At 40.7% G+C, this 26,742-nt stretch overlaps 1 protein-coding gene across 11 annotated transcripts in view; it reads left to right on the forward strand.

Moving 5' to 3' along the window:
• LTBP1 (latent transforming growth factor beta binding protein 1) overlaps positions 1–26,742 on the forward strand; it is a 454,228-nt gene that overhangs the window by 332,716 nt on the left and 94,770 nt on the right. For all 11 annotated transcript variants that reach the window (XM_031655059.1, XM_031655061.1, XM_021924743.2 and 8 more), the window contains 4 exons: positions 1,076–1,195; positions 13,050–13,172; positions 20,338–20,460; positions 21,414–21,536. In XM_031655059.1, the coding sequence (XP_031510919.1) occupies positions 1,076–1,195; positions 13,050–13,172; positions 20,338–20,460; positions 21,414–21,536 (489 nt within the window). The remainder of the gene's footprint in view (positions 1–1,075; positions 1,196–13,049; positions 13,173–20,337; positions 20,461–21,413; positions 21,537–26,742) is intronic.

Here is a 26,742-nt window from a genome sequence, read left to right on the forward strand (position 1 = left end):
TAAGTATTTACTAGAATGTAGACATCAAATACCCATGGATATTTAGTGGACCCGTTATATATTTCTTTCTTTCTTTCTCTAGTTTATGTCCTGAAAATCTGTTTATATTTTAAGTACGATTAAAGGTCATATATGCATTGTGTATTGGGATACTTAAACATTAAATCCACTCATATAAATTCAAGATCCACCTCAGAAAAAACACTTATTTCAAATGCAGCTAGAAGCCATGGTGTTAACACCTATTTTAAACTGTTGAACTCTCTCCTATATCGTTTTCCTCATTTTGTTGTTTGACAATTCTTAAAAATGCCTCAAGCTGTCGTAGTAGTTATCTCTTGCACAGACTTAACCATATTTTAGGTGATTTTTTTTCTCCCCAAATTGGAAAGAATGATGAATAATAACTTCAGTTAGCTGTGAATATGAAAAGTAAGGTGTATTTTTACCAGAAGATATTACCATATGGTCATATCACCATGTTTTCTGGAAAGGCTTGGAAGTATGTGATGAGTTCACTCTCTCCTCGGGGTTTGTTTTTTTTTTTTTTTTTTTTCCCGACCTCCAAGGAATTCCTGTCATATGAAAGGTTTTAAATTATTCAAACCTAGGATGTTCTTGGGCCCATGAAGCCAAAGAGAGAATTTCCCTAGAGCATCCAATGTCTGCAGAGCGAACGTCTCGCTGGGTGGATACATGGCTTCCTCACACTCACCCCCCCAATTCCTCGTATTTCTTTCTGGAAAGCTGTGCTATTACTTGAAAGGTTTCGTGTCCAGAAATTGGCCCTAAAGGAGCTGCCAACTCCCAGAGTGGAGAGACCAGGTCCTGCTAGTTGAAGAATTGGGGCCAGGTTCTTCCTTGGAATGTATGCAAATATTTTAATCCAGATATGCTTGACCATGCATTATTGCCATGTATTTAAGTATACACCCAATGTCTCACTTACCCAATTGTTGTTTTTCCCACTGAAATGTAGATATAACATGCTTTCCCTCCCTGCCTTCATCACAAAGTAAGATTTTGCTTTGGTATTCTGATAAAATGTTCACAACCTACCTTTTTGATTTTTCAGATATTGATGAATGTTTGAATCCAAGTACTTGTCCAGATGAGCAGTGTGTGAATTCTCCTGGATCTTACCAGTGTGTTCCCTGCACAGAAGGATTCCGAGGCTGGAACGGACAGTGCCTTGGTAGGTACTATAGTGTACTTGTCAAAGGTCTGTTTGTTCTGCATGGCCCATTTTCTGATAGAGTGGTGAAATGCCAATGGAGCCCTCTTTCAAAATGAAAAAAAAATGAAATCTTATATAATTCTAAGAAAAGTTGCCAGTAACTTTTAACCATTGAGAAAATAAGAAAATGACTTAGCATGAAGGATGTAAGATTCTAGATGGGGCAAATAATTAGGATTGAAACAAACTGTTATTCCTAATGAGATAAATATCCAAAACCAAATAAGATAGTAAGGTCTACAGGAAAGAAGAGAGATGGAGAGCAAAACACTTAAGAAGAGAGAAGAAGCCTAAGAAGCATCTACCACAGACAAGTAGAATTAGGTAACACACGCACACAATTTTCAACAGAAGTAGCAAAGGTAGTGCTTTAGGCACTGAGGAAGATACAGTAATAAATTTGCTTTGATTCTAATTACCTGTGCTGTAGTTAGCTCTCCCCATTAATGGTTTTCATTTGTGTCTACCATGCTGTCTTTTCCCCTAAAATCTGAACTCTTTTCCACTCCATACCAGAACTCTGAATATGTGAGTTAAAATTTTCATTCATTCATTCCTTCTTTCCTTTCTCCCTCAAGTGCTTAAGAACTTGCTATAGGCTATGCACGGTGGCTCATGCCTGTAACCCCAGAACTTTGGAAGGCCGAGACACAAGGATCACTTGAGGCCAGGAGTTTGACACCAGCCTGGGCAGCATAGCAAAACCTCATCCCTGCAAAATGTTAAAAAACTTACCTGGGCTTGGTGGTGTGTGCCTGTAATCTCAGCTACTTGGAGGCTGAGGTGGGAGGATCGCTTGAGTCCAGGAGTTCGAGGTTTCAGTGAGCTATGATTGTGCCACTGCTCTCCAACCTGGAGGACAGTGAGACCCTGTGTCTGAAATATGAAACAAAAGGCAAAACCTACTGTATATCCCAAGAGTTGTACTAAGCTCTGGGATGTATTGAGAGGATGACCCCTTCCTTTTGGTACTTACTGTCTGGTGGGGGAGACTGACATGCACTCAAACATCTCATAGATAAATGCAAACTCACAGATGAGACAAGCACTAGAAAGGAGGGTTCTATGATGCTGTGAGAGCAAATGATAGAATGAGCTGCCCTTAGGAAAATTCTTGAGCTGAGGTTCAACTGGTGAGGAGGGAGTGGGAGGGAGAACTTTTCAGGCACAGTAAACAGCATATGCCAGGGGTTCGTGGAAGAAGAAGAGAGCAGAAGGCCAGTGTAGCTGAAGGCCAGAGAACACGGGAAGATTTGCTGCAAGATGAGATGACAGACCACTGAATAATTTAAAGCCCTCTTAGTCCTGTTAAAATTGGCAGTCTTCATTCTCATAGCCCTGGGAAGACATTTAGGTGTTTTAATGGAGGTTGCAGAAGCACCGTCAGTTTTAAAGCTTTAGTCTCATCACCAAGCAGCATCAGCTCAGACTCTGTAGCTGGTACAGAGAGCTCCGTGTCCTGAGCCCCTAGGCCCAGCCCCAACCCAAGAGTTTCTGCTGATGGAGTTGTGAGATGTAGATCTTTGAAGAAAAGATTTTTATTCATTAGTTGTTTATTTGATAACCAATTGTTTATGTAACTGGTACTGGCTAGAAAGTATTAATACGTAGGGTTTCAGTTTTCCCATTTGGCATAAATTTCATAGTTGCCTATCAGGGTTCCATGTGTATCCTCATTTTCACATCCTGATAAATAATCCAGGAGCAGAGCCTGAAGTCTACCTTAAATAACTACAATTCATAATAGTAGTATAAACACAGCCCTGATTCATGAATTTATTAGTGGAATGTGACTGACCAAACTGGCAAGTGATTTTTCTTCAATATAAGTAATACTAAATGAATTATTATACCTACATGTGCATATGTATATATATAAACTTTAGTGACAGAAGCACAGCACCTCATTTAAAACTAATTGTACTTTTGTCAACCAGATGAGTAGAATCATAAGCAGAAATATTAGATCACTGCATTTCTCAATTCCGCCAAAGTCCCACATTTAGCCCCCTGTTTTGTTTTTGCATTGCTGAGGTCATGTATTTCCTATTGTTAAATGGAGGCAGTGTCCTTTATCTTTCTGCTTTGGGTAAAATTTTAGGCTCTGCATAATCTACAGATGAAGCCACTCCCCCAAGGTTTAATTGCAGTTCCATCCATTGTTCATATTGGACTTGCAGCTCTTCTAAATTTCTCCTGAGGGCCTTTGCAGGTTATACTGAAATAGATTTTCCATCTTAATTTTTTATAGTAGTAGAGCTTTCAAGTGTTGAGAAGTTGACTGTGACAAAAAGCAGATATTGCAGCATGCCTTTCTACTTACATTGAGCCAATGGGTGGGTTGGAGTTTTCTGCTAAACCCTGACCATGTTCATGACTGCCCAGCCCTAGCTTTGTACTTCTGGTACTCTAACATACCTTTCAGAAGGCGCAGTCTTGTCTTAAGCCTAGTTTTGAGTTGAGCTCAACACTAACGTCACTTGATATATATTCATTCATTTAACAAATACAGAGTGTCTACCATGTGCCAGGTATTTTTCCAGAATACTGGGAACTGAGAGTGACTAAAATAGGCTGGGCGCAGTGGCTCATGACTGTAATACCAGCACTTTTGGAGGCCAAGGCGGGGCAGATCATGAGGTCAAGAGATTGAGACCATCCTGGCCAACATGGTGAAACCTCCTCTCTACTAAAAGTACAAAAATTAGCTGGGCGTGGTAGCATGCACCTATAGTCCCAGCTACTCAAGCGGGTGAGGCAGGAGAATCGCTTGAACCTGGGAGGCAGAGGTTGCAGTGAGCTGAGATTGCGCCACTGCACTCCAGCATGGTGACAGAGCAAGACTCCATCTCAAAAAAATTTTAAAAAAAAGAGTGAATAAAAAAAGTTTCTACCTTCATTTTAGTTATACTCTGGTGCTTACATTGTGCTTGCAAATAAACACAAGCAAGTACAGTATATCAGATGTCAGATGTGGTGCATGACGTGAAGAAAAGTAGAGAAAAAGATTCGGAGTCTTTAGAGATCCCATGGTGGTCAGGATAGTCAAATACTAAGTTATTAACATGCTGTTCCTGGCTAGTCATTTGTTTTGTCTCTAACCGTTACCTGTGATTATATCCTCTTAGTTCCGATATTTTATTATATATTGGTGAAATTTTTGCCCCAATTTTTAATGACAATTTTCTGTGATAACATTAAAGACTCTTTAAAAATTTCTTGTAATCACACCATTTTGGTGAAAAATCCTACATTTGGCATTTGTTAGTTGCCAACTGTAGAGATGATATCTATCTCACAGGGGTGTTCTGTAAATCTTAGTATCTTTTTTTCTACAACTCTCCTCTCACTGAGTACATGTTTTTACATTGTTATAATCAAACATGTACAATGTTTTATATAACATTTCTTAAATTTGGCATTATGCTTACAGTTTTTTTCTAAACTCATCTATCTTCTTGTTGATTTGTCTCTCTTTCTATTGAATGATTTCATTAAGCATTACTATTCAACCCCTATATTCTGCAGGGATTTTATACCAGTTAGACTTTCTGCTTCTTTCACAGACCAAATGATGAACTTGGTGAAACCATTAATGGCCTCTTTGTATTCATGCCATATAAGCTGGATCTTACTGATTGATGCTTCTCTTGATTTATAAATTAGAGCAGAAATTGTTTTGGGCAGAAGTAGGCAAAATGTTAGCAGGTGTTGTCTGAGGGACTACATTTTTTCCCTAGTGTTTAGCTCAGGTCATACAATCCCTCATCCTCAATAGTTTATTATCCACTTCAAATATCTATCATTGCAGACTCTACCTAACACACATCATCCCTAATTCTTTTTGGCAACTCTTGTTGGCTCTTCTGTTAATGTAGCTTCTTCTTTCAAGTCGTGGATTTCATTCTTCTCTTGAGAGTCACGTTCGTCATTCAGCACTGTATTCCTTGGACCTGACATTCAGACTGGAGTTGCTGCCCACTCGATCCCCACCTTTAATAACTATTTCGTCACTCTGGGTTCTGGTCAGTTCCAAATGGCTGTTTCAACCAGGTCCTTTCTTAAGGGAAGCCAGCCTGTCAGGTACTCAGTTTACAGGTTCTTCTTGACTTGTGGAGAGCTGGCCTGTTTCAAACCCGATGAGAGCCATCCCCCAAGGAAACTCTCTAATATTTAATTATTTAAAGATACACTTGATATTGCTAATGCAGAGATCTTAGTTCCCTGAATTTAGACAGAGTTTGGGCTGCATGACCTCTCTGAAGCTTAGTTTTATTATCTGTAAAATGGGGTTGAAATACTTACTTTTTAAGGTTTATTGCCAGAATGAAATAAGCAGTATGAAGCACTTAGTAGGCATCTGACAGACACATGGTGGAACCCCATCCATGCTACAACCCTTCTTCCCCCAACTATTACTCTCCTCTGTACTGCTCTCAAACATAAGAGGTGCAGTAATAACTGATACTTGGTAAAGTAAATTATCACATTCTTTTTTTTTTTTTTTTTTTTTTGAGATGGAGTCTTATTCTTGTCGCCCAGGCTGGAGTGCAATGGCGTGATCTCGGCTCACTGCAACCTCCGCCTCCAGGGTTCAAGCGATTCTCCTGCTTCAACCTCCCAAGTAGCTGGGATTACAGGTGCCCGCCGTCACGCTTGGCTAATTTTTGTATTTTTAGTAGAGATGGGGTTTCACCATGTTGGTCAGGCTGGCCTCGAACTCCTGACCTCAGGAGATCCACCCACTTCAGCCTCCCAAAGTGCTCGGATTACAGGCGTAAGCCACCGTGCCCAGGTCACATTCTTCTATATAACTATATTCTCTTTGGCTTTTTGGAGCTCATGTCATATAGTTTTTTAATTCTTCCTATGTCATTGGAGCATTCTTTTTTTTTTTTTTTATTTTTTGAGACAGAGTCTCCCTCTGTTGCCCAGACTGGAGTGCAGTGGCATGATCTCGGATCACTGCAACCTCCACCTCCCGGGTTCAAGTGATTCTCCTACCTCAGCCTCCTGAATAGCTGGAATTACAGGCATGTGCCATCATGCCTAGCTAATTTTTGTATTTTTAGTAGAGACGGGATTTCACCATGTTGGTCAGGCTGTTCTTGAACTCCTCACCTTGTGATCCACCCGCCTTGGCCTCCCAAAGTGCTGGGATTACAGGTGTGAGCCACTGCTCCTGGCCTTTTGGAGCATTCTCTTATGAATGTAAATAATTTTGTGGTTTCTGTTTGATATCTCCCATCCAAATACTAACTGGACCCACCCTGCCTAGCTTCCAAGGTCGGACTAGATCGGGCATGTTCAGGGTCATATGTCTGTTGACTCCTTCCAACTTCTTAGTGTTCTTACTTAGCTGGAATATACTTCTTGGGAGCCATGATACTTCTCTGTAGGGTCATTAGTGATTCGTAACAAATGTTTAGGCATCTATAATAATGCTGCTGTTTCCTTTCCTGTACTTTATTGTCTCTGCTCACCTTCACAAGGCAGAATATGCCACCTATTGGGTATATACAGCTAGCCTTTTGGGGGTTTATTATTTGTAGTTCAGTTCGTGATAGATCTTGTGACCTGGTAACACAAATTTCTAAGATTTTGCCAGTGTAATCTTTCTTTTTTAATCCCTGATTTAAGTTGAGAATGACTTTCTGACTCCCATTTAAGCTCTCTGAATGTGGGTCTTGGTTATTTGAAGAATTTAGTATAATTCAATCTGCTTGGCAACTGATTAGCTACAGTCTTAACCAAGACCTGGCACAGAGAACTTGAAGAATAAACTTGGACAGAAAACATGGAGAACTCATTGTTCTAGAAGTTCTTTTCACACTAGGATTTATTTTCAGATTTGAAGATTCAGTGTTAACTTTCATGGCTTATATGAATATTCATAGACTAAGCTGAAATTGAAGACTTGATACAGCAGGTATTTGTTTTATAGAAGATTGCAACTGAGTACAGCATGTACCTTTTTCATAGTTTATGTGCAAACATTAGCCTTATCCCTAAATTATTATATGGTAAAGGATGCTTCTGATCAATCACTGAGCTATTTATTGAGCTGTTGTCTACGTATCTATATGCCAGAGAAGATTTGCAATTATGAAAATAACAACAAAAAACAAACTTTTGAAACCAGGGAGCGTGGTTTGTGGGAACATTAATTATTATAACAAAATCCTTCTCATTATATAGTTTATGAAGGTTTTGACATGATGGTAGTCATCTCTGTAGTACAAGTATGAAATTGGACGTAAGCCCAAACAAGTGAATGGGCTTACTAAAGGTTATAGGTAATAAAGATCAGAACCAGGATGTGATCCTCGATCTTTTATCTCTAAATCCAGTGTTTTGTTCTGTACAACGTCTCATGTGCCCTTCGTGTACACATAAGAAAACTAAAGAACAAAACAATATAACAAAGACAATAAGGAAAATAAAAGAGCATAGAAAGGAGAAAGCCACATGGGCTGGAATCATCCCTTGCAAGCAGCAATAACAATGGCTCGGGGATTCTAGAGTTTGAGATGGCAAGTCTGCACCATACGTAGTGGCAGTTGAGTTCTGCTGAAAGATAAAATGTTCCTTTGGAAAGGTGAGGTAGGGAGCCAATAATATGGTGGGATTAGTGATTGGATTTTTCTGAGATCATCCTTGGCTCTTTATGTAGGATGTACACAGCATTCATTGGTTCTTCTCCAGGTCTGAAAAGCAGTGATGATTCTTTGAGGATTATGTAACAAATGTTTGTCAGCAGCTCTGCTGCTACTACCACATATTTTAACTTCATCAAAATTGACAGAGGGGGTGTGAGATTCTGAGGATCTCCTGTACGTCAAGTGCAGTTGAGGTGGTTTCATCACACTGACCGGACCAACATCTGTCTCTCATTTTGCCGTGCTTGCTTTTCTGCCAAATATGTTCTCCCATCTTCTTTAGTATAAAAGATTATGTGTGAAGAATAGTTGAGGAATCGCTGGAGTAATGGACACATTTGGGGTGGGGGTAATCCTGTGTTTTCATGTAGCTATAGTGCTAGAATAAGATGTTTTATCCCTATCTTAAGTGGTTCTCACTCTCTGAAGCCTGTATTGGTGATTAAGGAACAAACTTGAGTTTGGATAGCCTTAGAGAAATAATTGGCTATGTTGACATATTCATCTCTTTGAAAGTACAGAAAATAATACAGGTAAATTATTGCTCTGGGACAAATTCTAGCCAACCCCAAGCAGCTGCTACATGAAATGTAAGTGAGCACAGGCTGGGGAGAACATGACTGGGCGACATCTGAATACCCTCTGTACATGGTGGGTTATGCCCACCAGGGAGGGGCTTGAGACAGTCTGGTATGTTCCCAGGATATTAGGAAGGGAAATTTTTTAAAGTTTCTTCACCTAGATGAATTACACCCCAAGGCAATGAGACGATGAGCCAGGTGGGATTACTGGCCAGCTGGGAGTCATCTCTGTGAAATTGTGGAGAATTGACAGTTACCAGAGGATGCGGAGAGAGTAATGTTATCATTTCCCCCTGAAAGAAAAGAAGCTGGAGGCTGGGCCCGATGGCTCACACCTGTAATCCCAGCACTTTGGGAGGCCGAGGCGGGCGGATCACAAGGTCAGGAGATCAAGACCATCCAGCTAACACGGTGAAACCTCCTCTCTAGTAAAAATACAAAAAATTAGCCGGGTGTGGTAGTGGGCACCTGTAGTCGCAGCTACTCAGGAGGCTGAGGCAGGAGAATGGCGTGAACTCGGGAGGTGGAGCTTGCAGCGAGCCGAGATGGTGCCACTGCACTCCAGCCTGGGTGACACAGCGAGACTCCATCTCAAAAAAAAAAAAAGGATTTTGGGTGTGGAGATAGGGGCTTGCTGTAGTGGCCAGACTGGTCTCAAACTCTTGTCCTCAAGCAGTCCTCCCATCTCAGCCTCCTGAGTTTCTAGGATTACAGGCAAGAGCCACCACACCTGGCTAGAACCAATTTTTCTATCAACACCGGTTTTTATGATGTTTCCTAACAGATAAAGCACAAAGGCCTGTTGAACTCATGTATATGCACTGGAAGAATTTGGGTAATATGAATATTCTGTAAGACCGTATCTTAGAGTAAGACAAATTTTGAGCTCCACCATGAAAACCAGAGGCATAGTCACCTCCCTCTGCTGCCGGGATAGGACAACCATGGGGTGGGTGGCGGGATGGGTAAGAACCACCCGCTTCCTTCATAACCCGTTTTGTGTTGCTATAACAGAACACCTTGAGACTAGGTCACTTATGAAGAAGAGAGGTTTATTTATTTAGCCCATGGTTCTGGAGACTGGCAAATTCAAGATCGGTTGGCCACTTCTGGTGAGGGCCTTATACTGCGTCTTCATATGCTCGAAAACTGGGAGGTGAAGCAAGTGCATGCAAAGAGAGCAAAACACAGAGGCAACCTCACTTTATAACAATCCACTCTCTTGGGAACGATTTCATTCCCACGAGAACTAACCCGGTCTTGAGAGAGAGACATTCATCTATCTTAATGAACTAATCACCCCTTAAAAGCACCACTTCCCTATGCCGCCACCTTGACAACCAAGCCTCAACATGAGTTTTAGCAGGGACAAACCCTTTTCAAAGCATAGCACTTCTTATGGCATTGATGGGAGATCTTCCAAGGGTTGGAGGCTAGAACGGTGGGGGCCAAGCCTTCTGCTGTCATTACACCCAGGGCCCCACAAGTTTGTGTCCTTGACTAAACTGAAGAACACTGAAAGCCATTGAAGGATTTTAAAGTAGAGGAGCCAACACCATTTATCAGATTTGTATTTTAGAAAAAGGTTTATTCTGTCTGCAAGCTGGATAATGGATGAGAGAAGCCAAGTCTTAGAAAAACAAATGAAAAGACTATGGCAGTAACTCAGGTGAGAAAGAATGAAAGTAGGTGATTTGAGAGAGATTTGAAAGGCAGATTGGTATTCCTGGGCAATAAACAATGAGAGGAAAGAGGGAGAGTAAAAGTAAGGACTCTAGAAGGTATAACTCCCAGGTTTCTGACTTAGGCATGTGAACAGATAATGGTACTAGATATTGGTATGGAAAATAACAAAGAAAAGACAGGGGAGGGGTCAGTTTTGGCCATAAAGACTCAGAGGTACCTGGAGGACATCAAGGAGATGTCCAGTACACTGACCAGCTGGATGCATGGTTCTGCAGTTTAGGAGAGAAATCTGGGCTAACGACACAATGCTGAATTAATTTTACACCATTTGCGTCCACCAAGTGGTTTTATGTGTGGCTGCTCTCTGGAGACCTTCCTTCTTTGTGGAGATTCTTCAGTGATATTTTATTGTCTTGCTGTTTTTTCAGAAGCATAGTTTCATTAAGGTCATGTACTTTCCATTCAAACTGTTCTATCTATGGTGATTGGCTTGACAGAATTCTGGTTCCATGCAATTATGTCTATAATAAGTAAAAGAAAGAATAAACACATCAGGCTACCCTAGATATTTCAAGGCATTCTGCTTCATCATTAATCATAAGTAGCCTAGAAAAATAGAAGTTTTGTAAGTGTCTCCTAAATGGTAATCTGCACTGTCTGTTGATTTACTTTACCTAGAGAAAGTATGGTCTTAGAAATTGATTTTGCTGTTACATTCTACAGCCTTATAAATCACTTTCCCTGGTGCATGAATAATTAAAGAGAGCAATCCATACATTTCTGAACTTGCTAACATTTTTGAAACAAAACCAGATACTAAACATGACATTTTCCTGTTGCTGTCTGGAATCGCTATGCCTGGTGTCTAGGCTCATTCCCATTATTTACTTTGGCTCCAATGCTTGGCTGCTTCTTTCAAGTTGTTTGCCTTCAGTGTTTACAGAAGTGCATTCCCACAACCAAGGAAAGGGTGGTTAATGAGTCAGTCTGGAAGTGCTATTTTTGTTGTCGTGGACTAGAGTCAGTTCACCATAATTAGTGATATTTTGTGAAAGCAACACAGAGCACCTGGGCGGTGCCATTTCCTTGGCTCTTCTCAATATGCGCCGGGAACACACCCAGGTGCACACTCACAGATATGTTTGCCATGTTTTAGTACAACTCCATTTCTGCATTCCATTGTAAGAAAGAATCCAGTCTTAATGCAATGCAAATGCATGCAATCTAGACTCTGGATTGCTGAAGATTAGGTTTGTATTGTCAGTGTGCTTGTTGTGACTGCCTTAAGAGGGTAGAAAACTTTACTGCTTTCGTGGTGTAGTGAGCACTGAAAAGTGAAACGGATGCTGTCACGTGTCTTTTCCTCCTCATTTGCCTGCCTTATGTTTAAGATGCTTTGATTATGTTATAGACTCCTATAAGATTAAGCCTAAATTGTGACGTTGTATGTATAGTTTTAGCATTTTGTGATTTAAGTTCTTCCTCTTTAAGTTTTTGCTTGTTGATACCTCCCTAGTGTCTGTCACTGTGGCATACAGTGGACCTACCCAGGCCCATTCAAATGGAGCACAGAACTTACATATTTATTTTTGAAAAATAGTTATATATAGTAGGAACTTAATATTTTTTAATGAAATAAATTTTAGATGATTTTCAATATAAATGCTGTGTTAGCAAATAATAAAAACAAACCCCAACTCATGCATTCTCTCTTTCTTTAACTGTTTCTATCACTAGGTTTAACTTAACTTTGCCTGTGACAGAAACCTTTTTTTTTTTTTTTTTTTGAGATGGAGTCTCGCTCTGTCGCCCAGACTGGAGTGCAGTGGCCGGATCTCAGCTCACTGCAAGCTCTGCCTCCCGGGTTTACGCCATTCTCCTGCCTCAGCCTCCCGAGTAGCTGGGACTACAGGCGCCCGCCACCTCACCCGGCTAGGTTTTTTTTTTTTGTATTTTTTAGTAGAGACGGGGTTTCACCGTATTAGCCAGGATGGTCTCGATCTCCTGACCTCGTGATCCACCCGTCTCGGCCTCCCAAAGTGCTGGGATTACAGGCTTGAGCTACCGCGCCCGGCCAGACAGAAACTTACAGTCAGGTTAAAAGGATAGGCTTGGGTTCAAATCTTAGAATCACCCTTTTCTATGTGGTCTTGGGCTGGTTACTGAACTTCTCTAAGCTTCAGTTCCTTCCTCCATAAAATGGTTGGCCCATACGGATTTTGTTCGAGTTAAATGAGATGGTGTATGTAAAGCTTTTAATGCCCACATGTAGCAAGTGCTTGATAAAGATTAGGTGCTATTATTATCTACCTCTTCAGCCTGTACCCTACCTTCAGACTGCCCAGTAGGCTTGTATTTGTCCCTTAGCTTACTTGGTTTTTATCATATGAATTCACTGCCATTTTAGAGCTTTTTATTAGACTCTTTTTTACCTTTCTGTTAAAACTTCCCTGTGATTTCTCTGGGTCATGACTCATATCTTTTGCTTTTGTGAACTCTCCCATCCTACTGAATTCATCAGTTTCCAAAATAGACCTCAACCCATCTTTGGTTCTTTGGAAAATTCTTTCTCGTAGAGACGTTGCGCTAAATCTCCCCTCTCTTCCTTCCTCCCCCCTACAACAAGCCATCTTTACTTCTTGAATTTGCTCATAGAGCATATTTGGTTCTGAGTTACTTTCAAAAGGTAAGTTAAAGTATAGAACCGTCATCCATTTAGCTCACAACAAGCTGCTTTTTCTCCTTTGGGCTAATTTGAAAGTTTATCTTTAAGAATCTGCCTGGTCTTCTGAAGGTCTACTGTTTCCATTTCTAACCAAATCTAACTTTATCCATGTTTTCTTTTTCTTCTTTTTTTGTTCTTTCCATTACGCAACATTCTTCAAGATGTGGACGAGTGCCTGGAACCAAACGTCTGCACAAATGGTGATTGTTCCAACCTTGAAGGCTCCTACATGTGTTCATGCCACAAAGGCTATACCCGGACTCCGGACCACAAGCACTGTAAAGGTAAATACTGCCATCAAGTTTCCCATTTTTATTTAAACTTCATTTAAAGATAGATTAGCGCAATTAGCCTTAGAAAAAGGAACCCTGCTACCTGTGTTTATTTTGACCGAGGGACTCAGAGCACATACTGGTTGGCTTGGCTGAAAGTGGCTCCTGGGTGTGGTTAAATACAGAGCATATCTATTTACATGAAGGGAAACGATGTATTTTTGCCGAGTGTCTGTAAGCCACAGATCTGTTCATCTAAATTTTTTTTCTCACCATAAAAGCAATACACACAGTTGCACAACTCTGTGAATATATTAAAAACCGTTGAATTGTACATTTTAAATAGAATTATATAGCATGTGAATTATTTCTGAATAAAGTTGATATTAAAGAAACCAGTATACACTCATTTTAGAAAATTTAGCAGATACAGAGAGAGAAGAAGAATCTCACATAATCTCATTAATGAATATTCATATTTCATGGATATTGTAAAAAGAAGATGTTCTGTGTAGAATTTTATCTTGCTTTTTACCACTTAATAGTATACCTCCCATAAGCATTTTACATTCCATTCATAACTTTTTTTCAAATGTTATTTTTAGAGGCTGTACAATATTCTAGTATATTGCCATATCACAATTTTCAACTTCTTATTAGTGAGCAAAACTGGTACAGGTCTCTCTCTCTCTTTTTTTTTTGAGCTGAAGTCTCACTCTGTTGCCCAGGCTGGAGTGCAGTGGTACGATCTCGGCTCACTGCAACCTCCACCTCCCAAGTTCAAGTGATTCTCCTGCCTCAGCCTCCCGAGTAGCTGGGATTACAGGCACCCACCACCACGCCTGACTAATTTTTGTTTGTTTGTTTGTTTGTTTGTTTGTTTGTTTGTTTGTTTGTTTTTGGTGTTTTTTTGAGACGCAGTCTTGCTCTCCCTGCCAGGCTGGAGTGCTGTGGCGCGATCTCGACTCACTGCAATCTCTGCCTCCTGAGTTCTAGCGATTCTCCTGCCTCAGCCTCCTGAGTAGCTGGGATTACAGGTGCCTCCCACCATGCTCAGCTAATTTTTGTGTTTTTAGTAGAGACGGGATTTCACCATGTTAGGTAGGCTGGTCTTGAATACCTGACCTCGGGTGATCTGCCCACCTCGGCCTCCCAAATTGCTGAGATTACAGGCGTGAGCCACTGCACTCGGCCAGGTCTCTTTTAAAAATAAACTTTTGTCTGAACTTTAGAATTATTTCCTTATTCATAAAAGTGGAGTTATTGGGTAAAATGTTCTTTTTTTTTTTTTTTTTTTATACAGAGTCTCACTCTGTCACCCAGGCTAGAGTGCAGTGGTGCAATCTCGGCTCACTGCAGCCTCCACCTCCCAGGTTCAAGCGATTCTCCTGCCTCAGCCTCCCAAGTAGCTGGGACTACAGGCTCCCGCCATCATGCCTGGCTAATTTTTGTATTTTTAGTAGAGACAAGGTTTCACCATATTGTCCATGCTGGTCTCGAACTCCTGACCTTGTGATCTGCCCGCGTCAGCCTCCCAAAGTGCTGGGATTACAGGCGTGAGCCACCATGCCCAGCAAAAATGTTCTGAATTTTTTTACTATTTGTTTTTGTTTTTGTTTTTTTAATTGGCATATAATAATTGTCCATATTGTACATATTTATAGGGTACAGAGTGATATTTTGATACATATATTGTATCATGGTCTTTTTACTGTTTTTACAGGAGAACATTCTCATTTCAAATATATATTTATTTTAATTCTAAAAAGGTTTAATATTTGTTTTATATGCTCATTCCCTTTAGCAATTCTCTGAACACTTCTAATTTTTAAACATTTATATTATATACTTATTTAACATTTATATTTCTTTTTAAAATTTCCATTAATATCATTTCTCATTTGTCAGGCTTTTTATTTTTTGAATCAATGTATATGAATTCTTTTTATATGTAATACATATATAAATGTATGTACACATGGCCGGGCATAGCACTTTGGGAGGCCCAAGGCAGGTGGATCACCTGAAGTCAGGAGTTCGAGACCAGCTTGGCCAACATGGCGAAACCCTGTCTCTACTAAAAATACAAAAATTAGCCGGGCTTGGTGGCATGCGCCTGTAATCCCAGCTACTCAGGAGACTGAGGCACAAGAATCACATGAACCCAAGAGGCAGAGGTTGCAGTGAGCTGAGATCATGCCACTGCACTCCATCCTGAGTGACAGAGCAAGACTCAAAATAGAGTCTCAATGATAATAATAATAATAATAAATGTATGTACATTACATATACATTTTTGGTGGTACACTCTTGTAATTTCTCTAAGTCTTCTCTAATTTTTCTTTTTAAGATTTTTTAAAATTTTTTTCTTATGGTCAAATCTGTGGATTTTTTTCTTTTCTGCTTACTTTTACATCTAAAAGTGTGTTCTAGCAAAGGGCAAAAGAGAAAATAAGTAAAAATGTTCTTCTTAAGTGTCTTGATGTAAGTGAAGGATCTAGGGTGATAATTAATTTCTCACTATGGTAGGCACCCTGGTATCCTGTAAGAACTGGGGCCTCTTCCGCTGGCAGTAGGGAACGTGCAGGCATCTGAATTTCATGCCTTGCTCCCATAATATAGCAGAGCAACGGTGGACCTTGGCCACTCCTAGTGGAACATCTAACGTAGGCACACCTCCATTGCTCCTGGTCCCTTCTCTTTTGGCTCACATTCACAGTTTCCTACTGACTTCTTAAGCCAGGCATCTCCTCAGACCAAATTAAATACGAGAAGCATCTGAAAGGTATTATTTCTTCCCCCATACACTGGATCAGTGGTGAATGAGGATCTCAAGCCTTAGGAGTCATGGTTCATCTTTGATTGCTATATCTAGTTTATTTTCATATCCTGCCATTTTATCTTCTTTCATCCTAATCTGCCTAATTTTTTTCATCTGCTTGTTGATAAAAAACTCTTGTAATCTGTCCTCCTCCTTCATATTCCAAACTTAGTTGTCACAGTCGCATTCTCTGACCGATCCAAATCAATGTCACAACTGCCCTGTGAAGATTCTGTGCTGATTTGGACCCAAGTACTTGTTCAAGATTATCCTGCCTTTCATATTCATCTTCTTCTTCACTGCTTACCTGATGTGGCTCTTCCAGTGGTTCATGGTATGACCTTGGGTGAATAATCTCAGGTTTCCAGACATTGTGTCATCCCTAAAATTAGAGAATCGGACTCTCTAATGGGATGCTCAAAGTAGGCACATGTTGAATGAATGACTCATTACCACTGTCTTGCTCTCGGCCATTGCCATCCCAGCTGAGCCTGGGAAAGATTGGTTGGGGAGACAAGACAACTAATGGCTATCTAATATCCAGGATTATATTATATATTAAAGTCTAGTATTTAGTTTTTTTTTAAGGCAGTATATCAGATCCTAGTCCTGATGCATAGAAGCTGTGTGAGCTTGGATAAGTTATGGTATCTTACTTCACTAAGCCTTACTTTTCTCATCTACAAATAAAAGGGAACAATAATGGTACCTGTTAAGAGTTGATATGAGGATTGCATGAAGTAATACAGGGACAGAGATCACGTAGAGAGAATGAATTAATACAAGGGCAGAGCATGACATGGTGGTGGTGGTGTTTGCTAAATTAGAGGCATAAACAAAGTTTTGTTAAAGCCAAAAAGTGTGTGGCTAACTCTGCTTGTGTGCTTCTGGGAAAGCTTCACTAAGGTATTGCTATTTGAACTTGGTCTTGAAGTATTGAATACAAAGGGGAGTAAAACTTGGCAGAGAGAGGAAACAGCACATGCCAAAGCTTAGAGGTGAGAAAGGGCTATTACTTCCACTTAGCATTTAACCTTGCCCTCTACTCGCATTAACTCATTCTTCCCACTTGATCTCTGTCCCTGTATTATTTCATGCAATCCTCATATCAGCTCTAGGAGGAAGCATTATTGTTTCCCCCGCTCCTTTTTTTTTAGCAGATGAGAAAGCTCACACAGCTTCTACATGTCAGAGCTAGGATCTGATATACTGCCTTATTTATTGAGATGGAGTCTCACTGTGTCGCCCAGGCTGGAATGCAGTGGTGCAATCTCAGCTCACTGCAACCTCTGCCTCCCGGGTTCAAGCGATTCTCCTGCTTCAGCCTCCCAGGTTGCTGGGACTACAGGCACGTGCCACCACACCTGGCTAATTTTTGTATTTTTAGTAGAGATGGGGTTTCACCATGTTAGCCAGGATGGTCTCCTGACCTTGTGATCCGCCCACTTCAGCCTCCCAAAGTGCTGGGATTATAAGCATGAGCCACCATGCCCAGCCTTGTCACTAAACTCGAGACTTTATTTGGATTTCATAAGTTTTTCCAGTCACGTCCTCTTTCTGTTCCAGGATCCAGTCCAGGATACTACATTGCATTTACTTGTCTTGTCTCCCTAATGAATCTTTCCCTAGTTTTCGTGATCTTATCTGTCTTAAAGAGTATAGGCCAGAATCCTGTAGCTTTTCCCCACTCTGGATCCGTCTGATGTTTTTCTCATGATTTAACTGGGGTCATGGGTTTTTGGGAAGAAGAACACAGAGTTGAAAGGCTCTGGTCATCACATAATGTCAGGTGTACATTCACATGTCAGGGGTGTGTGATATTCTTGGCACAAAAGAAAGAAGACATTTGTCTGGCGTGCGTATTTTATTAGAAAGCTTTCTTTTGGCTCAGAAATGTTATCCCTCATTAGAAAATAAAAATATTTTTATCCCTAGCATTAATCTATCTTTGTTCCCTTTGGTCATTTTAAAGACCCAAAGATCACCTTGTTCAAGATCACTGTGTTGCCTCAAGTTATTCCAAGTGTATGTGTCATTACTTGTCATGAATTACTCCTGACATTCTTAGCAACATAAATGAGTCAGTTATGTAAGATGTCTGGCATACCCTGACAGTCCTTGGAATGGAGGGTCTATCTCTGCTGCAGACGTCTTCACATGGGACTGCGTAATTTGTTGTCTTCTATGAGAAAGTCAAAAAGAGTCCAAAGCACTAAAAATGTTGTCAGATGTTATATGAGAGATCCAGCCAGCTACAAGAGCTATTGTTGGTCTTCAGTTCGTGAACTGATATCCCAAGTATTTTATAGAATGTGCTAAAAGAAAATAGTGACGTAGGCTGATCTTTGCTGGCAACCATTCCTACAGCTAAGAGACTTAGAGTGTCTGAAAGGTATAAAATAATCTTTAAAATGAAAGCTACCTTGTTTAATTTCTCTATGGACAGGCAATATTGGCAGCCAGGAATTATTTATAAGTAAAAGAGACCAATAGCACAATTGGTAAAACAAAAGTTTTTAATCAACTAAAGTAATTGCTATGAAATATTAAAGAAAATAAGACATTTTTGAACTCCGATTACATTAATACTTTGTGTGAGCCCTATTTCAGGAAACTGTTTCAATATTTCAATAGCAATTTCAGCGATTTCAGGAAGGGATAACCTGATACCTTGCTTATATCTGGATAAATTTTAAAAGTTAATGCCCCATTAGAGGTTAAGAAATGAAACTTTGCGGCCAGGCGTGATGGCTAATGCCTGTAATCTCAACACTTTGGGAGACTGAGGCAGGCAGATCACGAGGTCAAGAGATCGAGACCATCCTGGCCAACATGGCAAAACCCTGTCTCCACTAAAAATACAAAAATTAGCTGGGCGCAGTGACTCACGCCTGTAATCCCATCACTTTGGGAGAATGAGGCAGGTGAATCATGAGGTCCAGAGATCAAGACCATCCTGGTCAACAATGGTGAAACTCCCTCTCTACTAAAAATACAAAAATGAGCTGGGCAGGAGGCTGAGGCAGGAGAATCGCTTGAACCCGGGAGGCAGAGGTTGCAGTGAGCCGAGATAGCGCCACTGCACTCACTCCAGCTTGGTGACAGAGTGAGACTCCATCTCAAAAAAAAAAAAAAAAAAAAAAAGAAATGAAACTTTGCTCAGGGTAAACAGGTAATTGTCAATAATACTTGAGTGAAAGGCCTATACAGTTAATTGAGTTTTCCTGACAAACACTTTTAGATGCATTTTAAATAAGAAAATTTGAAGAAAACAACAGTCATACGTTGATCTACAGGACATGATTTTTTAAAAATCTCCCTTTTTTTAATTACTCTATTACTTCTTTTAGATTAGAGCTCCTTTCTCCCACTGTGAGTACAGGGCTTATGTGTTTTATATCTGTTCCCTTCGGTAATCTTCACAACAAACCTGTCATATAGGTTATGAAGATTGGTTGTACCTACCATGTTTTAATAATCATAAACTCTTACAAGTTGGCTAGCTGTTCAGCAAAACATTCTGAGGTTGTATTTGCACTGACAAGACAAGACAAGACAAGACAGCATTATCTGCTTAGGTCAGACCAATATGATGGCCAAACAAAAACATCTGGAAAACTCTACTCTTACCAGACGTGTTCAAATTATTGATGAAGCCAGTCCTTTACTTCGGTTGTATAACTTTGCATACATGACATTTTCTAGGACACTTATTAAGAATTATATTCTTTCTCAGTTAGTGGTTTTATCTTCAGTCAAAGCATGTTTAAAAATCCTCACTTATCACTTTCTCCTTTGGTATTCAGCAGTCATCATAATACTACCATTTCTCTTGGCTTTCCTTGTTACTTTGAAAATGAGCCAGAGTTCTGTATACAACCATTTGGCCTTATAGTTCAACTTCTAGATGAAGTAGAATTATCTGTTTCCTTCCGTAACTGCTTATGTTTTTGGTTTTGTTTTTCAAATTCCTAGTAGAGTTTTACTTCTGACTTCTTTCATGAAACTAAACAGGTCTACAAATTGTCTAAGCGCCATTATATTGTATCAGGTTCTGCCTTCTGTTTGCAACTTTAAAATATTTCATGTTGTATTCCAAGACACTGACGGTGAGGAGTATGATTATTATAAGTAGTTTACTGATTTATTGTCTATTTGTAGTTACTTCTATTCTATAGTTCAGTATACTGAGGTTGATACAACAGCATAGGTGGAGTGATACATACTAAAGTGTGTAGTGCCAGACATAAGTACTACTATTATTTTTGTAACACTAACCCCAGAATGCATTGCAGGGAGCACTGCATTCTCCTGGTAGTCCCTTTTTCAGAAAAATTGCCATTGTTGTGTTTGCAGATATTGATGAATGTCAGCAAGGGAATCTCTGCGTAAACGGGCAGTGCAAAAATACCGAGGGCTCCTTCAGGTGCACCTGTGGGCAGGGGTACCAGCTGTCGGCAGCTAAAGACCAGTGTGAAGGTAAGAGTGTAGTAACATGAACTACTGAAACTTCAACTTAAAGCACCTGATCTGAAAAAATGTACCCTCAATCAAATGAGTGTACCTTTTAAAAATTACCTAGATAATTGCATCATAGTGCCAGAAAGCCAGGGACTTAAACATAAATTAGGAAAGTCAATAAAACAAGATGGAAGACAATTAAATTTGAAAACCTATGGCATTAGCTATCAATGGCTAGGCATTAGTATTAGGAAGAAAAATTATTGCTCTCTGTGTAATTCTTTACTACAGAAGGCAATTTCCATTTAAACATGTAAATTAATTTAAAGGTTTTATATGCTTGGATTTCAGCAATTAGAAAGTCATTATTTCCGGCTGCTTTATGCTGTGGAATGTTAATAATCTTAATTTTTTGTATTTAGTGTTGAAAAATTTTTGCCTTTTAAAAAAATCGCTAAAGAAGACTTCTCAGTGAAACTGTAATAATGTCCCCCTTAGAGATAAAGTTTGCAAAATATGTTCTGTTCCTATAGGTGATAGTGAGGATTCTGGATTTGCTGGAGTTGACCTTAGACTTTTTAAAGAAATATTTCATTGAATTTCACACAGAAATACTTCACTTCCCAATAAGTATGTGCTTCCTGAACTTGAAGATATTATGATCCCACCTGTGTCAACCACAAGTGTCCAGACTTCTTGAGAGGAAACACCATTTCTTATTTAAGAACAGAATCCACACTGTATAAGGCCAATTGTTTTATAAAGAAACAATATCCATGTCTTCATGTATACTCTGAATATTCGATAAGCAAAAAAGTCTCCTGAGATAGTATTACAAAAGCGACAATATATGATGGTCATTACTTGTATCAACATTGTCTTTCTAGAATTTACACTGATCCAATTGAGACTGATTGAAAATGTTTTTGAAGCACCACTTCTACAGTTTCTTTGTATTCTCTTGCTCATAGACATTGATGAATGCCAGCACCGTCATCTCTGTGCTCATGGGCAGTGCAGGAACACTGAGGGCTCTTTTCAGTGTGTGTGTGACCAGGGTTACAGAGCATCTGGGCTTGGAGACCACTGTGAAGGTAAGAATTGCTCCTGATTTGAGTCATAAAATGCCCAGATTGGAGGGAAATCTGGGCATCTTCTCAGCCTTGATCCTTTGAGCCCAATCTCTTGATTTCATAGTGAAGACATTAGGTCCCTGCAAAGTGTCTTCCCTGGGGTCACACAAATAATTCAAAGAAGGGAGTAGAGTCCAGATTTTCTTTGCACTGCTTGGAGCTGTCTTTTAGACTTGTGCCAGCCAAAAGCATAAAAGAATCAGTTTACCTTTATCAGCTATAGGTGGTTTATCCTGGGTACATAGTTCTGAACTGCAGCACCTTATTTATGCAGAACCAATTTCCAAATGTTCCAAATAAGTAAATACAACTTCAGTTTCCAGGTAATTAGAAGGTTTTTCAGAGCCAAACGTCAATTCAGTTTTTGGCTTTTTGCATAAAATATTTCTGAAAGATATCCCACGTGTCCAGCATCGTGCAGTTATCAACCACTTCCACTACTTGTTTGGCTAAGAAGCTCTCTGCAGTGGTTGGATGCCTGAAACAGGCCTGCTTATGGAGAGGGGAATATCTTCTCCCAGTGGACTTCTTTTTCACTTTTACCACCAGTCTGTCCCTTGTGACCTTGCTCTGTGTTCATTGTCCGCCTAAGTAACAAGCTTTTCCCCAGCCCACCTGGGGCTTCGCTGCATTTAGAGCCTGTCAGTTGTGAAACCAGAATAGGAGTGTTGGCAGGGTTGTGTCTCCCATGCAGGGTCCGAGTTTTTGAAGGAGGGTCTGAATCCCACCTTTGAGAGAAGTGGATGAGCCTGTTGGTGAATGGTTTCATGACACGTATTTCAGCAGCCCCAAATCCTTTTTCACTACTGGTCCAGTTGATTGGAAAGATCCATTGTCGTTTACAGCATCTGCATTCCTGACCAGAGAACTTGGCACAAGCAGTCACAAGTGGCTGAGTCCCCATATCCTCCTGCTGCTGCGAGTGTAAAATGAGCCAACCCTCGGGAAGGCGATTTTGGCAGTGTTTTAAAGGCCTTAAAGTGTATACTGTTAATGAATCAGTAAATCAACTTCTAAGATTTTATCCTAAGGTGATCATGTTCCTGAAAGAGTTAATAACACCAATGAAAAGTTGTAATCAATGTACCTATTGGGGCGGGACGTGGTGGCTCACGCCTGTAATCCCAGCTCTTTGGGAGGCTGAGGTGGGCGGATCACCTGAGGTCAGGACTTAGAGACCAGCCTGGCAAACATGCTGAAACCCCATCTCTACTAAAAAAAATACAAATATTAGCTGGGCATGGTGGCGTGCACCTGTAGTCCCTGCTACTCAGGAGGCCGAGGCAAGAGAATTGCTTAAACCCGGGAGGCAGAGTTTGCAGTGAGCCCAGATCGCACCACTGCACTCCAGCCTGGTGACAGAGTGAGACTCCGTCTCAAAAAAAAAAAAAAAAGAAAGAAAGAAAGAAGAGAAAATTAGCCAGTCGTGATATGGGCACCTATAATCCCAACTACTCAGGAGGCTGAGGCAGGAGAGTGGCCTGAACCAGGGAGGCGGAAGTTGCAGAGAGCTGAGATAACACCACTATACCAGCCTGGGTGTGACAGAGTAAGACTGTCTCAAAAAACTAATATATATATATACATACACACACACACACATATATATATACACACACACACACCCCTATTGAGAAATAGGTCAGATAAGTGATAATATAAGATATGACTATGTATGAAAAAGTTGGGTTTTGGGAACTCTCTAATATGTGGGTAAATGATAATGATTCAAGGTAGTGGCATCCCAAGGGTGGGAGGGTCGGTCATGTTGGACGGAGCCATTTATGGAAGAATCTATTCTAGAACTAAATAACTGGTAAGGTGTATGCTAGGGCAGTGGTCCCCAACTTTTTTGGCACCAGGGACCAGTTTCGTGGAAGACAGTTCCCTGGATGGGGTGAGGGGGTGGCTTCAGGATGAAAGCGTCCCACCTCAGATCGTCAGGCATTAGTTAGATTCTCATGAGGAGCATGCAGCCTAGATCCCTCACATGCGCAGTTCACAAGAGGGTTCACCCTCCTGTAAGAATCGAATGCAGCTGCTGATCTGTCAGGAGGTGGAGCTCGGGTGGTAATGCTCCCTCCTTGCTGCTCACCTCCTGCAGTGCGGCCCGGTTCCTAACAGGCCACGGACCCGTACCAGTCCATGGCCCAGGGATTTAGGACCCCTGTGCTAAGGCACTGAAAACATAAACTGACCATCTGCATCTCTTCTGTCCTGATTCCTGGCCAAGCCAAGAAGGAACTGCACCGCTGATTAAGTCTTGTGTAACTCATGTTCATCGGAGGGCATGTTCCTCTGCTTTGCCTCTTTTAATGTGTAAGCATCTTAACAGAAGTTTAAGGTTTTTATTCCAAAAACATCCATTTCATGAAAAGTCACAAAAAATTTTAGCAAACTTATTCTTCATTATTCATGTATATGAGATATGATTACGTTCCATAAGAAAGCTTCTTTTAGAATATATAATCAGGTCTTTTTCTTTTAAAGTCAGGACTAGTTTCCCTAGTATGCTGGGTTATAAATAGGACTGGAGTCCATCCAACTAATTTAGAAACTATGTTAGCACTTCAGCCTGCTAATTCCCAGCTAGCAATGTTTCTGACCTTCCCCAGTGATATTTAGCCGTAATTAACTAAGTTGTGACTGTTCACATGCCTCTCACAGCTGTGCAAGGAAGAGTCATCTTTCTTGTTGGCTTTTATGTTTACATGTGTAATTTTCCCCTAATAGCTCTGGCAAAGACCTTGTTTTCTGACGGTATTGTCCTGTCATCCTGCTGGCCTCCTCGTAGCGTCAGAATCCCAAGTGTTGTGCTTGCTTCTGTGCGCTACCGACTCCGGCATGCTTGGTAGCCACTCGTTCTGTGATAATGAGGGTGCCTCAGTTGTCCTCATTCTTAGGGGTCTTGAGCATCTCAGCTTTCAAAGGTGAGTCAGCCTGTGACTCGTTCCCTCCAAGCACAGTCTTTAATCTCGTGTCTACCTTAACTTTTCCTCACTAAGGTTGCTCCCTTCAGTCCCTTACAAAGCTGAGATGACTCATTACTTACGATGTCTTTCCCTTTCCATTACTTACGATGTGCCCTTTGTTCATGGTCATTTATTTGTGGACAAAATTTTAAAAAGGTGGAAATGTGGGATAGTATTTCTTTCTGGTATTTCTTTCCAAATCAGAGTCATTCATACGTTCACTTATGTATTCGTTCAAATACTTATTTAGTGTGGAACTTGTGCCGGGCACTGTTCTAGGCATAGTGCAATAAACCAAACAGAAATTCCTTCCCTTGCGTAGCTTACATTGTAGTGTGGGAGATAACAAAAAAATACAATAAATGGCCGGGCGTGGTGGCTCACGCCAATAATCCCAGCACTTTGGGAATTCCGAGGCGGGTGGATCACGAGGTCTGGAGATCGAGACCATCCTAGCCAACATGGTGAAACCCTGTCTCTACTAAAAACAAAAATAAAAATAAAAAAATAAAAACTAGCTGGGCATGGTGGCGCACGCCTGTAGTCCCAGCTACTCAGGAGGCTGAGGCAGAAAAATCACTTGAACCCAGGAGGCGGAGGTTGCAATTAGCCAAGATCACGCCATTGCACTCCAGCCTGGGCAACAGAGCGAGACTCTGTCTCAAAATATTTATGTATGATAAAGAAGTAAAATATATAGTTTGTTAAATGGGAATACATTTTACAGAAAAAATAGAGTGGGGTATATGGGGAGTGCTGAGGGAGGGTGGTGATTTTAAATAAAGAGGCAAGTAGAGGCCTCCCTGGGATGATAACATTTAATCATTTATGGGTAGAGCATTGAGTTCAGAGGAATAGCAGGTGCGGATGCCCGAGGAACCAGCGTGTGGAGACATGAGGGGCACCATGTGGGCACTTTCCATTTTCGATGCCCAAGATGAATATTCAAAGGAAGATATCTGAAAGGCAATTGGATCTCTGCATTTGGAATTTAGGGGTGAGTTCTAGGCCATGAAATTGATTGGGAATGAGTATAGCTGGAAGAGAGAGAAATCCCGGGCCCTCCAACATTCAGAAGTGAGGAAATGGGTAAGAACCAGCAAAGGAGATTGAGGGAAAAGTGGCAAGTGATGAAGGAGAAAACCCAGAATCCAAGAGAAGAAAGTGTTTCAAGGAGGAGGGAGTGATGAATTGTGTCAAATGTGATTGCTAGGTAACAGAAGGACCAAAAGTTAACCATGGGATTTTTAGCAAGCTGGAAGTAGTTGGTGACATCAGCAAGCTCAGTCTTGGTGGAAAGATGACAGTGATTCACTGTTCCTGCCCTTAAAACCTGTTACTCTACTTCTGGGAAAAATAGATATTTTCGTACTACCTCAGGTGGTGGTATGAAACAGTACCATATTGGGCTCTCTTAATGTTCAACCTTTTTATTGCTTTGAAGACAAATAAAGGCTTCGCAAAAGAGAAAAAAATTACACTAAACCTAACCCTAACATATGCTCAGCTTTCTAATGTATATAATTATTTATAAACACTTAATGCTGTTTTCACTCACATTCATTTTTTGTCTTACATTTTGGAAAATAAATGAGAATCAAATTACTTTAAAGTAGCATGAACAGAGCCGGGCATGGTGGCTCACGTCTGTAATCCCAGCACTTTGGGAGGCCAAGGCGGACGGATCACGAGGTTAAGGGATCGAGACCGTTCTGGCCAACATGGTGAAACCCCATCTCTACTAAAAATACAAAAATTAGTTGGGCGTGGTGGCGGGCGCCTGTAGTCCCAGCTACTTGCGAGGCTGAGGCAGGAGAATTGCTTGAACCCCGGAGGCGGAGGTTGCAATGAGCCGAGATACACCACTGCACTCGAGCCTGGCAACAGAGCGAGACTCCATCTCCAAAACAAAAGAAAAAAAAAAACTGTCTGCTTTGCACCCATTAAAACAGTTGTAGAGCTATCAGAGTAAATGTGGAACAATCGGAGTTCTCAGACGTTTCCTGTGGGAATGTAATTGCTACAGCCATTTTAGGTAACAGTTGTTCAAAACTTAAATATAACCCTATTCCATGACCCCTGCATCCTTTTCCTAGGTATTTACTCAAAAAAGGTAAAAGCATATGTTCACACAAAGACTTACGATTCTAGAAATGTTTATAGAAACCTTATTCACAATGGCCCAAATGGAAGCA

The sequence above is a fragment of the Papio anubis genome, chromosome 14 (genome assembly GCF_008728515.1).
Source record: "Papio anubis isolate 15944 chromosome 14, Panubis1.0, whole genome shotgun sequence".
NCBI classification, from domain to species: domain Eukaryota; kingdom Metazoa; phylum Chordata; class Mammalia; order Primates; family Cercopithecidae; genus Papio; species Papio anubis.